The 13,861-nt window shown below is 39.9% G+C and overlaps 1 protein-coding gene across 5 annotated transcripts in view; it reads left to right on the top strand.

The window, feature by feature from the left end:
* LDB3 (LIM domain binding 3) overlaps positions 1-13,861 on the top strand; it is a 117,921-nt gene that overhangs the window by 39,350 nt on the left and 64,710 nt on the right. For 4 of the 5 annotated variants that reach the window (XM_026851798.1, XM_026851800.1, XM_026851799.1 and 1 more), the window contains exon 4: positions 8,212-8,287. In XM_026851798.1, coding sequence (XP_026707599.1) covers positions 8,212-8,287 — 76 coding nt within the window. Of the gene's footprint in view, positions 1-3,129; positions 3,379-8,211; positions 8,288-13,861 lie in introns of those variants that run through there. The other variant, XM_026851797.1, reaches the window with a different exon arrangement.

Here is a 13,861-nt window from a genome sequence, read left to right as displayed (position 1 = left end):
GGCTTTAAAGGGCAATGAAGTTTTCGTTACAAGAAGATTCTACTTAGGGATTAGAACTGTTGTCAGAGTGCGCATCACTTCAAATACCAGTTTAGAGGAGAGATTAAAAATCATTGTTTTATTTGACAAATATTCCCTGGATAAGCTAAAGGTAATCTCCATGTGAATCCTTTCACATATTATATTGCACTTACCATGGAAAGGTCAAGCTGGGTATCATGGTCACATCTCACAATTGACTAAATGCCCATGACAGCTGTAATCTTTCAGATAAACAGTTCCTGGTTGCATCCTGCCACGAGGAAGTCGATACATCACCCAAAATGTTACGGTACACAGGAAGGTCACAATGTATTAGGGCTAGGACCTTTTCTTATTGATTAACATTGATTAGTTTAAGCATGCTCCTGTCAAAAGGTAAATTATGCACTTGAAGCTAATTGGAATGGATGATACAGTATTTTAAGAAGTGGAATGAGGAATTGTTCAATCAGGTGAAACACTAAGGCTTTACTAGATCAATCTGTCAATGAGATATTTGTGCATGTGAGGTTTGTAGTTTCCTTTGGGTCCTTTTTACTGTGGTGTTTCTTGCCTACCAGCCACTATAAAATCTGTCAGGCCTCATTAAGATTTTGTGGGGAAAAAAAAAAATAAAAATCACTGGTGTCCCCATTGTCTCTTACAATGGGAGCAGCGATACACCAAAGTCTGTTTTTTCTTGGTGTTCAGGTATCTTCAGGGGTTGGCCACCTCTTGGTGTCTGTGCACCGGGCACAGGCTGGCCCGGTGGTCTCTGCATTACTCTGACAACTTCAAACAGTACTTGAGTGCCTCAGAAGGAAACAAATTCTTCTGACAAGTCCTGGCTAACTTTCTTGGCTTAGCAGTCTTAAGATGTAGAGTTATGCTTGCAGTCAGAGTCTCTCAGATGCAGGCATTAATTGAAGTGTTTTAGCTCACTGAAGTGTTTTAGCTTGGAAACAGAAAAAGTGAAGGCCTAAATGAGGCAGACTGTAGTTAAGATCTAATTATCCGTGTTTGTTAATTTTTCTCTCCTGCATATGTCAATTAGAAATGCTCTAAAAGCCATGAGGCACACTGTAAGGTCCATACCCCAAGTAAGAGGAATTACCGGGAAGTCAGCTAAGTAAAGATGCTTCATTAAGAGCTTCAGGAAACTAAAAGTAATTTGTGGTCAGGATGCTCAAAGTATCCTGAGTAGGCTTTTGCTTTTAGAAAATATTGAGCGGTAAGGGGAAAAATAGACTTCACCTGCATAGTATTAGAAATCTTTTTGGATTTGGACCTGACTTGAACTCCTCTGTATGAATGGAAAGCAGTTACAGAGCTTTATAGTACTCTTCTGAATCCTCATACCTTTGAAGTTCAGCTGTGGTTCCCTGATGCTGGAGCTGTCTCTTCAGGGTCATGCTCTACACCAGTCCCCAATGCTGCCCTGAGATCTGGCCCTCAGTGACTTTCACCCTTCAGGATGCGATTAAGAAGCCAAGAGTTGCAGGGCTGCAGTGGAGCCTGGTGACACTGGGATGGGGTAGGCTAAGCCCCGGCGCACCATCTGCATGGCAAGTGAAAATTAAGCAGGGGAGATCACTAGGGTTCACTGCAGGTATTCTTCAGCTAAAGAACTCGATTCTTCAACATTTGTTTTTATTATGTTTAATGGGCAGAATTAAGTTGCATCTCAAGACCAGGGCATGGTGGGCTACATACAAGCACTGAATCTTTGTTCAGTGCCTCTTCTGCTCTTTATTAATAATAGCTAATTCTTTGCTCTACACTATTAGATCTTTTCATAACCCAAATGTTTTTTTCTGCTCTTCTTAAGCTAAGAAATTATTATTTCTATGTTTACCTTAAATAGATTCCTGTTTAAAATCTCTTGGTAATTATAAATAATCAATATAATAATTAAATCATTAATAATAAATAAATATGCTTCGTGATTTCAAGTGAGACACTAATAGCTGAAGGTTATACCACTGAGCTTTGATCCCTCTCTGATAACTTTGGTTGTATTTCAGCCTTTTGCTTTTGATTCTGTAACACCATTCTTTATAGCTAGGCAGTCCAAATTCTGTATTTAGCCAATTTATTATTGAGGTGAGAATAGGGCTTCCTATTTCTAATCAATACCTGTTTATGTATTTCTGAGTATTTAAAGTATGGTGGTTTTGCCCGCACTGTGCAAAAGTACCACTTATTCATCATAACTTTTTTGCTGTTATTTTAAAGCAAGCTTTGAGAGGAACATCTGATGCTTTTATCTGGTCAGTAATAGCCATAGAAAACATGTAAATGGAAAGTGGAAAATAAAAAAGCACCTGTATCCTCTCTCCAGTTGAATCCTGTTTCAGCCTAATTAAAATGTACTTGTGAATCCTGTGTTACTCACACGGAGTTAGTATGGATAACTAGAAAAGCTGTGCAAACTCCTGTAAGGAAATCTGAAGTCAAATGTGAATTTGGATTGGGGTGACATTAAAAATTCAGGTAAATAGCATTGTGGTTATAATGTATGGATGAGTGGTCTCAAGGAAAACTGCTAAACCATATTTGAGCTTAAAACAAAGCAACTTAGTTGTGTGAGAGATTTGAGTGGTAATACAGTGATGTCAACAAGGTTTTGAGAGCTGTGGTGTAACTGCGGATCTGTTTGGTAATTCAGCATTAAATCAAGCTCATTTTCAGATTCTTGCAATCTACTTACTGGTACTTAGAAACAAAGTCATGGATTTGATATAGATTAATGTATTTATCAGCCCTGTTGACAGCAATACATATAAAGTCAATCCATGACAGCATAAACGAGTTCTGTAACTGGATTAAAGTTCCTGTGAATGAACCCACATTTCTTTATGGGTTACCAGAGGTCTTGGTAGTGATAAAGAGAAGAAAGGTTTGAAAATGGTTTTAAAATAGTACAAAACCGGGAAGAGGATAGCAGGAAAGATAAACTGCCTGGAAAAAAGGTGTCCATGTTCCATGGAGGTGAAGTGGAGAGCTTGCTGTGTGCTTGGGTGAGTGCCAGGCGGATGCTCAGCATCCCCACTTAGTGCTCCTGGGAGAACTGCCACATACAGAGCAGAGCTGCAGGGGTACTGGCAGAGCTGCCCCCGTTGCCCGTAGGAGCTGCTGAGATGGAGGGGTTTTAGGCTTGGCATCGAGTCAGCCAAGAGGAGATGGAGGCATTGGTAGCCACTTGCTCCATTTAGGAGGGAACAGGCTGGAGGGCAGAATGTGGGGCAGTTCAAGAGAGAAGGGATTTTGCATAGCAAGAGGGAGGGGAAGAGTTAAGAAGATGCAACAGGCACTGTGCAGATGCCACAGAAGTAGAAAGGGTCAAAGAAAGACCAGGTGAGTAGAACTTCTCCAACATATGCCTTATCAAAAATCTCAGCTTTGCGATTAATGTCTCCAGTTCCTTTCACAAAAATCTCTTGGAGATTTTCCCTTTTTGGCTTCTTCCTTTTCCTTTCTGTTTGTATCCCCTAAAGTTTGCGGTTGCCCCTGACTCAGATCCCTTCTAAGGGAGAATGGGTGTTATGTATTTCCAAGCAAATTCTTTTTCTTTCATAGAATTTTTTTTTTTTTTTTTAGATAGCAACTTTCCTTCAGGTTGGTGTCGTTTATGCATAAGAAGGTTTTGTCTGTATATTGCTGTGGGTATGAACATTAGGTCTGGAAAGCGTAATTGCCTGTCTTGTAATCTGAGTGCAGCACAGCGCAGGGAAATAATTAACAAACCAGTCAGCCAGCCAAATGCTAATATTTGCGTTCGCCGTTGATATATAGAGAGCAAAGCTGCTGATGGAAATAATTTTCAATTTTATTGCAGGCACAGATGATACCCTGCGAGAGGGAGAGTAGGTCTCATCCCAGCCCCCCAGTGACTGCACTTCTCTTGGAAGGACTGTGAAATGTTCAGGGACTTGTCTTTGTGATTCTCACTGGAGTCACTAAGACTGTTTGCTGATGTCCCAGGCAGGACCTAGAGAATTAAGCTATGGTATCATGAGACTCAAGGTTTTCTTTGCAGGACTTATGAACAAGAAGCAGCTTCTGTTTGGCTACTTAATTCACTGTTTAGCTGAAGATTTAACTGACACGTGGCTGATCTCAGCACTTGTTAAATGGACACCTCAGTATTTGTCCTTCCTCAGCACCACCCCACACACACTCCCTACCCTGCCAAATTGTCAGGAATATTACTGCATTAAAATCAATATATCAGAAGCCTGATTCTACATGCTCTATTGTTTTGCATCCTGCTGTGTGCTCACCCGCTTCACTCCAGAATGACTCGATTTCAATTAGGTGTTAAGTATGTAGAATGTTTTCTAAGCATTTCTAACCCTAATCGAATCTGGTTTATTACCTTTCCATGCACTTGACCCCTTTTCATTTTCTAGTGGTTGAAACATTAAGACACAATGATTAAAACGCTCAACAAGGTATACGTAAGTGCTCACGTGTAATAAAATGAAAGCAAACGCTTACTGTAAGAACAGAAATGTTGATTTTTAGCTGTCCTGAGAATTAGAAAAGAGAAGATAGACACTGACTGGTGAAAAGATGAAATACGAAAAAGCCACGTGAAGATGAAAAAGAACTATTATCTCTTAGATGGTGTCACCTCTCTGCGAGTACAGTATTGTGCTCCTCCGAGGATGCAGGTTAAACTGATAGTGCGTTAAGGGTTTTGCAGCCCTTCCTTAGGCAGGCAGTTCCTCTTAATGCAGCTGACTCCTAAGGAAGCTTTGTTGTGAGTGCACAGATACCAGGGCTGAAGTCAAATGCTCTTCAATTAAATATATATTTAGGTAGGTGGGAGCAAGTAGAAAGTTTGATAGCAGTATCAGCACTGCTGTCAAAACTGAAGAGCTTTGCAAAACTACATCCACCTTGAACTTAAGAAAGAAAACCAGTATTGAGGAGAGAGGGCAGGTGTATCTTTGGAAGGGAGGGGAATTAAAAAAAAAAAAATACCAGAATGATGTATTTGGACATTACTGAAACCGGTTTGAGTTTTCATTTTGAAATTAGTTTTTTGTTTCCATTTTTAACTTTGAAAATATAGAAGAAAACGTCTAAAATTTGAAATCAAATTAATTGCTTCAGAAAACCAGTCTTGATGGAACATGTCAACATCAAGTCTAAAATTATCAGAGTCATTTGTGAAATTTGGACTTTCATCCTCCTCATAGCCCTGCTAAGCAAGTACACTCCCTGTGTGTTTGGAACAAAATTTTGCAATCAAGGGATTAAAATGTAAACCTGGACACACACATTTACAGCAGCACCATCATCACTTCAAAAGCAAACATGTGTTGCTGCAGGATTGGATTAATCTAGCGAAAAAGGGAGGAAAAAAATATGTCCTGAACTTGCAGATTTTTTTCTCCCAGAGGAGTAATGGTTCTTACATAAATAAGCACTTTATTCTGTAAGTGAATACACTTTCCTTCTACAGATTGACTTCACCTCTTCTGCCTTTTTCTCTGGTGCAAGCCTCGTGATTCTGTTTTTAAATATCAACGCTACAAACTTCCAGGGCAGAGTTAGGCAGGAACCTCATTGTTTTAAAGTAACATCTTGAAACCTCCAAGTTGGTATAAAATAAAAATCTTGGTTGGACAGCACTGTGAATGACAGATGTAGCTTATCAGTAATGTGGACGAAATACAGTTACTAACATCATCTTCTGTGATCAGGTAAGGAGTGAGGAAAACCAGACATACAATAAAGAACAAAAAATGATGGAGTAGTCTGATAAATAAATTCCTTTGCTGCATTACAAATATTTTCTAGTTAGGCAGCATCAAGCATGCGGTCCGTGGTGGTTTGCTGTGCCCCGGTGCGTGACAAACACTGAGGGTGCTGAGCAGCTTTGGCGCTGACAGCCGTGGTCGGTGCGCGGGGCAGAGGGGCCCTTCGTGTCCGCCCTGCCTGGCTGTGGCCGTGAGCACGGCCAGGTCCCCACACAAACCTCCACAGAAACGTCGGCTGTACCCAGAAACCACACCAGCGGGAGGAGGATCGGAGTCTCCCCTGTGTTCATCAATTGTCACAGTCAGTTTTCAGCAACTCTGTGTTTTGAACCGCAGCTGATTTTATTTTTTTTTTATCTTTTTTTCCTGTCTTTCATGATACATGTGCGTGTCTCATGAATATGATTTATTGTTTCTCTTTCCAAGCTAAAATGGTTGGAGGAGGAATATGGCGCTTGCTCCTGAGAAGATCAGTTAGTAACTGGCCTGAGGAAAGCTTGTTCTAGGCAGTTAGTGATTCACTCTTGTCCTTAGAACTTGAAGTTACATATTTCTCCGATAATTATGTCTTGAGGAGTATATTGTGATATATTCCCACTGCGAGTATCAACGTTCCTGCCTTTTACAGGTTTCTACCTTCTTGTTTCAGGAATACTTTGTCAGTGAATTTCACAGGTTAATTACCCATTGTTTAACAAAATGCCATTTTTTCATTGTCTCCTCCAACTGCTCATTTTCACAGATCTCATTGTGAGGTAGGCATCTATTACATTGTCTTTATTTTCAGCTCTCAAAGTAGTATAATTTCCATTTCTTTTATATGGAATTCTTCCTGTTCCTGTAAGGGTTTCTCCTTTTGCCTAGGTTTTTTGTTTGTTCTGCTTATGGAAATATTTTATGCATGGCAGCTAAAGCTAAATACGCAGCTCACGGTGAGCCTAGGTATTAATGCAGGGATTGGCACTGTGGACGAGCACGGGTTTTGTCTAATCTCAGATTTCTGTCTGGTAGGTGCCACTGGTGAGTGTTTCAGAGGAAAGGGCACAACAGTCCTCGGTAAGGGAATCATGAACCTAGCACAGAAGGTCTTCCACTATCAGTCTTTTAAACTGTGCCCTGAAAAATGAGAATCTGTATGGCTGCTTATTTTTATCCAATCTAAAGTAACTTCTGGGGAGGTTTTAAGTATAAGTGACCAATCCTTCCTGATGTTCTCATAGTCTCGGTGATGTAACAGTGAGTTTCACCTCAGGTTCACCAAGTGCTCTAGGAAAAGGTGTTTGCCTTTATCAATTTTATACATGTTGTCTTTTCAATTTCACTTAATGTCCAGGAATGTGGCTTTATTTCCCTTTTTCTACCATTCATTATTTTCAAAGCCTCTTTAATGTCTTCCCTTATTCATCTCCTGTCTGAAGGAAACAATTCCAAATGTCTCAGTCAATTCTACTTGACTTGTATGTTTTTAAATAATTTATTTCTTTTTTTGTACCTGTCCTAATTTTGAAATGTACTTTTTGAAGATGAGAATTCCAGGCACAATCCTGGTCTGTAGGTTGGCAATAGGGTATTACTGGTGTAATTCTGATTCTTTTGACTGTTGTTAACATTTTTCATTTCATTTTCTCTGGTGATCCCATGGGTACTGGAAAGATTTCCCAGGAAAGTTCAACACTATGCAGGTTGTTGCAAATCCTCCCACAAATACATTTTCACTTACCCGAGTGTCCTAGAGTGTTTCAGTTAGCATTTGTCACCACACTTTCTTTGCTGTGTTCCAGTGAAATGGCAAACCGTGTGTTTTGGAAGCATTTTAGTGGAATTTATTTCTGGTTTTTAATGATCATGTATATTTGATGAATACGGGTGGAAGGCAGGCATTTGGAGTGTGGTTAATTCAGGAGTGATCTGCTCCTCTAGAAACTAAATTGTCTGAAATGAAGCTCGTGTTTCTTCCTGCAGAGAGGTTTAAATTATGGCAGTTACTATACAGTTTAAGCTCTTAAATAATAACCTTTTGAGGACTTGATCTTGAGATGTCTCAGTACCAAAGTTTAGTCTCTGCATTTTAAAACACTTCTAAGTCTCTTTTTTCAGCATGCTGCCCAAACCTGAATTTATTTAGTTGTTATCTGTGAAAATGCAGTTTGTCACAAGGTGCTGGGAAACGGATGATCTCCCAAGTTAGAGTCTGCTTCCGTAACTGGTGGCTTTTCATCATTCAGAGACAGTATATCAGACTTTTTCTCACATCTAGGAACTTTGTAAATAAGGATGTAGAAGCAGCACAATGATCACTAAGAATGTCTAGGCTATGCTTAGCTTTCACTCCTGATGAAGCAGCTTTTTGGCATGAAATTAGAGCTGAAAAACAGGAGTCCAGATTGCTAATCTCTTTTTTGGTTTTTTTGGTCTCCAGATCTAAACGTCCAGTGCCAGTTTCGACCACAGCACCCAGAATTGACTCTCCCAGGGCTGTAATTCCCCACCAGAAGGTATGTGACACATTTCTCCTCAGCCAAAGTTAACTTTTATCTACCACAGTGAAGGTAAATACCTACTACAGAAAATAGCTTTTGTCCACCCCAGATAACTAAACATTGAATTAATTCACAGGCAGCAAAATTGCCACTATGAAATATATTAATGATCTGTATTTTACTAATTTCTGATTAGCAGAACCAAAGCATCCAGCTGTCCTCTGATGTGATCTGGTCTAACCCAGACCAGATGTGTGGCTAGTTTTCATCTAGGCTGCAAGAGGCTACCAAAGCTCCTCAAAACATACATTTGCTTTTGTAGATTCTTGGGAAAAAAACTTTATCCTGTGCCTCGGTGTATCTAAATCCTGGCTACAGCTGACAAGACATTGATTTGGCAAGAGGACCTTTAGGCATTTGAAAGCTTGCATCATATTGTCGTTTTGTCACATTATTCAAAAGACTTAAGAATGAAAAATAAAGAGGATAAGTCATTTTAATGAATAACAGCAAGTGGCAGGGGAAATGGATGGCTTGGTTTCTGTTGTCAAAGCTCATCATCTTCCATAAAATAACTGTTCATATTAGAATCAACAGCATTCATTGACTGTACCTGGCAACTCATCACCTGTGTCTTTGGAGGATACCTGAAAGATGGTATATATCCTTAGGCTCAGGAGCTGGGTAGGACATTTGTATTGCTGATGCATTCAATTAGATAAATGGAGAGGGGGTAAAATCTCCATTTCTGCCACTTTATCCCTTCTGAGTGCCAGTTTCATCCCTAGCATGTAGTATAAATAAGAAATACTGAAGATCAAAATACGTGGGGAATTAGGGGATGTTGTACTGGTTTTGGCAGATCTGACTTCCATAGATTAATTTAAAGTAATTTTCATAAAGACCATGCCTTCCAAAATCAGAGCTCAGAATGTAGCAATATCCCTGTAACCTCTGCAAATATGTTTAAATTAACCGAAGGGAACGCACTAGGGAAGAATAACTTGATTCAATGTTATTTTGTCAAATCTGAAATGAACCTGTCTAGCCATTTATTAGTTGAGACAGAAGTAATGTTATTTTGCTCCAGATCTTGTAAACTTTCTGGCAAGGGAAGAGGAAATTAAGAATTTATCTTGCTCAGAGTTGTTTCTGCTTATATCATGATTTTATGAAAGTTGTCTTAGAGAAAGTTATGGAAGAATCACCAAACAGTACTGTGAATTTCCTAGAACAAAACTGATGGATCATTCTTTGAGTTAGACTCGTGTTGGACTGCACCAGCAAAGTAATAGGGACAGGAAGGGAGAGAGAGTACTTATTATCCCTCGAGAACTACACAGAATGCTGACAGTTTTCAAGGAAGCAAGCAGTCACATCTCCTCAGAGTTATTCACCAACACAGACTGACAACTATCTTTTGGGACCCTCAGTAGCAGCTTTGCAGGTACGACAAGTTTGCCTACTTCCACCACAGGCACATAAAAGCTTTTATGCATCAGATTGTCATGACTCTGTATTAGGTGCATTTTTTCCCTGGCAAGTGTCAATTTAAAAATGACTGCCATAGGTATTCAGAGCTGTTTGCCACACAAAACATTTTTCTCTCTTAACTGTGTACCCTATAGAAAAGTTAACTCCACGCACTGTAGGTTTTTTTTAAAGGTTCTGAAAGTGCCTTTGGCATAAAAGCTATAAAGGCACTTGACCTTTCCTATGTTAACCCTCCAGAAAGAGATGAGGATCAATGGACTCAACCCTTTTTCACAAGCATGTTGTCTCACTCTTGAGCATTCTTTGCATCGGTGCTTAGGAAAGGTTTCTGGGAGCTGCTGCGGGCAGCCTGTTCTGAACGGGCTACAAGGCAGTACTTGCAGCTGGAAAAGAGATTTACTGGAACCTTTCTGGAGGAAAAAGGTGGCACCTGGCAGAAGGTATGGTGGGAAGCAGGGTATCTAGCAGTATTCAGGAAGGTGATCTTAGGTGTAGGGTCATTGGCCCAGGGAGAAGAGGGAGCAGTAGATGCTGGAGCAGGGGCCCCTCTGAGAAGTGACATTTGTGTCTCCAGTATACACCAGTAGACAACAGTAATTTTCAACTGAAGAAAAATTCTCTGAGGGTGGTTTGGAAGGTATTAAAGACCTGAAACCATTGAAGTCTCAAAAATCAGAATAAAAAGTCTTTATTGATACAAACAGTGGTCTGTGGATGTTGCAGTAAGGTACGTTACAGTAAATACACTTTAAAAATCAAGATTTCTGTGCTTGTCCCTTTGTTATTTCTATTAACAGTATGACTGTAGAAACGCAGAATTCCTTGACACACAGGCAGAAGCTGTCGCCTCCACATCACCGCTTGACAGTGTTTAGATTCTGATGGTTCACATTAAATTAATTCTATTGCATTTCAAAAAAACAGCAAAAAACTACAAGACAGTCACAACGGTTTTGTCTTCAAACCTTGAGAGAAGTTTTTCTCACCTTTCTGAGTCAAGGTTAAGGCATGGCAATGTTAGCTAAAAATCTGCATGTGCAAGTTCAGTGTCTAGTTTAAACTCTTTGTACATTATTGCTGACCTGATTGCAGCTTTCACTAATTTTCAAGCATGTATTTCTTCTTTGACTACTATGGTCATGGGTTTTTGTGTGTTAGAAAAATAGGCGTACATTCTTTTTCAAAGATGTAAGGAAGGTGTAAGAACCCCGGGGTTCTTCACCATGATAAACATTTTTCTACATTCCCCAAGTAACATACACTGTCTCCTTACTTCCTTGAGCTGATCAATGTTATGGATGACAGAGGTTCTGCAGCGTTAAGCATGGCATCACCTGAGGCGTAGGGCTATTACTGGAACTAAGTTGGACATATTTGCAGTTTCACGATTTCCTTACCTGACATCAATCTCAAACTTGAAACAATTTTCATTTAGTTTAGCGAAATCTTGTTTTAGTCAAAAGATTTAGTCAGGTCTTTTGTATGGGTGTGGCATAGCTGGAAGATGGGGCCTAAATAATGCTGAAAGCATTCAAATAACAGGAAGAGTAAGCATGAGTCCGAGGACTGAAACTAAGCCATCATCAGTCAGTGAGTTCCTGCAGGTTCTCAGGGTGGGGCACAACACAGGCGACATTCAGCTCAGTGCAGCTCAGAATGTTCAGGCTGAACCTCTAAGGTGAAGCATAGCTTTAACATTTGTCCCTTTGCATAAAGGTGTATGACAGCCTCTTTGATTTTAATAATATGACTGTGTGTTGTCCCGTTTATGAAATGGCACCAAACACACTTATTTCAAAGTCCCTGTGAGGATCCCGTAATGCTCGTGACTTATTTCTTGCCAAATCTGGGAGCCTGTGTGGCTAAGAGAAAATAGATGGAGATATGATTGACTTCTAGTAAAGCACAGGCTGGGAGAGCTGGCTGAGCCAAGAGCTGCTTGTTCGATGTCTTTGAGCAGAGTCATGTAGTGCCATGGGGCCTCCATTTCCTTCTGTCTATAAAAAGTACAAAGCATCAAGTGCTTCTTTGGGCATGTTGGGACATCAAATTCATTAGTGTAGTGTTAAAATTCTTCTCACAGAAGAGCCAAGGGTAAATAAAGACTGTATGGCCATAGCAACAGATAAATAGAACACGGGCTGTCAAAGGAAGAGAACCTGAAAAGCTGGTATTGTGTCTTCCTACGTAAATTTGTTTCTCACTTCTCTGATAGATATAAAGCAGCATTTGCCTTTCACAGAAATTGAATATTTATAAATAGGAGAATAATAATATTTTGGGATGGAAACTGAGCTGATTCATAGCTTCCTTTCATTCCCCAATGTTTGAGACTCCTGTACGTTTACCAGTTTTAAGCTCATTCACTGACATTACACCGGGGGATTAAAATGCAGTTTCTCCCCGAAGGAAGGGATGGCTGCAGGATTCGCATCTTTTTCGAGCAAAGCAGCCCATTGCTCAGTGTCAGAGCCTCCTCTTCTGGTCGGCTGAAGGGTAGCATCAGACGTGCATAGTTGGAACTGTTAGCTTGCTTTTCCAGCCAGAGTCTGAACCAGAATGGGATGGGAGAGATGGGAAACAGGGGAACGTTTGTTACTGTTGGCTGCATTTCAGGTGATGTCATGCTAACAGCCGTGCTGCTGCTCAGCGGTAGAGATCTGACCTTCGCGTTCAGAAATGGTTTCACAAATACTGCATTAATCTGCTTTTGCCCCTGAACTGGAGAGGAAAAAAAAAATCTAAAATATCCTACCAGGAATAAACTGTATGAGAGCTGCTTTGTCAGCCACAAAAGGAAAGAGCTAAATAAGCTGATCATTGGGCAGGAATTCTGCGGGAGAATTTACACAGCTGCTCTTAGACCCTTCCTGTTTCATCCCTTTCCCACCAAGCACAGGGGAAACAAGTCCCTCAGAACTCCCCGGAATACTAACTCCAAATGGCAAACGCTAACCTAGCACTGCTGACTTCCCAGGAATTCTAGCGTTGAGTTACAAGCATGCTGGTATTCCAGCCAGAAATCATTTGAGGAGTGAAACCAAAACTCCATTCATGTCACGAAGGTGAGCAAAATCATCAACCATCATTTTTTATGGCAGTCCTGTAACGTTCTCTTTGCCTCCTGTTAGCGTCCAGTAACTGAGAACTATGAAAAAGCATTAGGATTAAGGAAATACATGGCATTTCTCTCATCAGCAGCTGAACCTGATACTTTATGATCAGATCTCCTTGCATGTCCTTTTATTACGGCATTTAGAAAGGAAACCTGTAGTTAACTTAGATAAAAGCCACAGAGTTTTCAGGGTTACAAAGAAATATAACTCTGGCATATCCTTTTACTTCTCTATTGCCTCTGTTTTGTTGGGTTTTTTTAATATTTGTTTTGTCCCCCTCTGCTACCCTCCAAAACTCATTTGCAGAAGTGGTGGCTTAATTTATGAACACGGCCTTCTTCATTTGTGCCTCTTTTACACCACATTTTTAGAGAGAATCCCTGTTTTCTGCTTGTTTAGTGATACTTGGAAGCTTCCAGTAGGCCACTCAAAGGTTGGCTGGTTGCAGTTTTCAGTATGAGGATATAAATGACTGAAGGATGTATTTAAAAAGTATTAGTCTGAAAAATGTTTTTAGGATAATCTATTTCTACAGCCTCAGGCTGCTATTAATGCCAGCTAAAATCTCTTCCTGTTTATTACTAAGAAAAATGTTCTCAGTTCAGTTTATCTGCCTTATGTTTTTGATTTCAAAACATCTTAAATGTATTTAATGTTATGATTAATTATATCCTTAGACCTTTAGGGGTTTTTTTGCAATTAATTTTAATTAATCTGGCCATATTATCTTGATTTTTTTTTCCAAATGTAGTGTCTCTAAACTTAAATATGCAATATAGCAAAACGCAAGAGGATAATATAAAATATTTGTCTTTCTAGTGAACCTTACTATCAAAATCAGTAAATGACTGATAACCAATACTAGCAAAAGTAGAAAACCAGGGGCCAAATTGTTCTCAGGCCTCTGTTTCATGCAAGGAGGGATGCATGTAAGATGGTAAAGATGGCAATTGAAACAGAGCTGGCTCAAATGAGGCAA

Source organism: Athene cunicularia, assembly GCF_003259725.1.
Source record: "Athene cunicularia isolate RWA chromosome 6 unlocalized genomic scaffold, athCun1 chr6_part2, whole genome shotgun sequence".
Classification (NCBI taxonomy): domain Eukaryota; kingdom Metazoa; phylum Chordata; class Aves; order Strigiformes; family Strigidae; genus Athene; species Athene cunicularia.
Note: the sequence above shows the minus strand (reverse complement) of the source record. Positions and strands in the feature narration are given on the sequence as shown.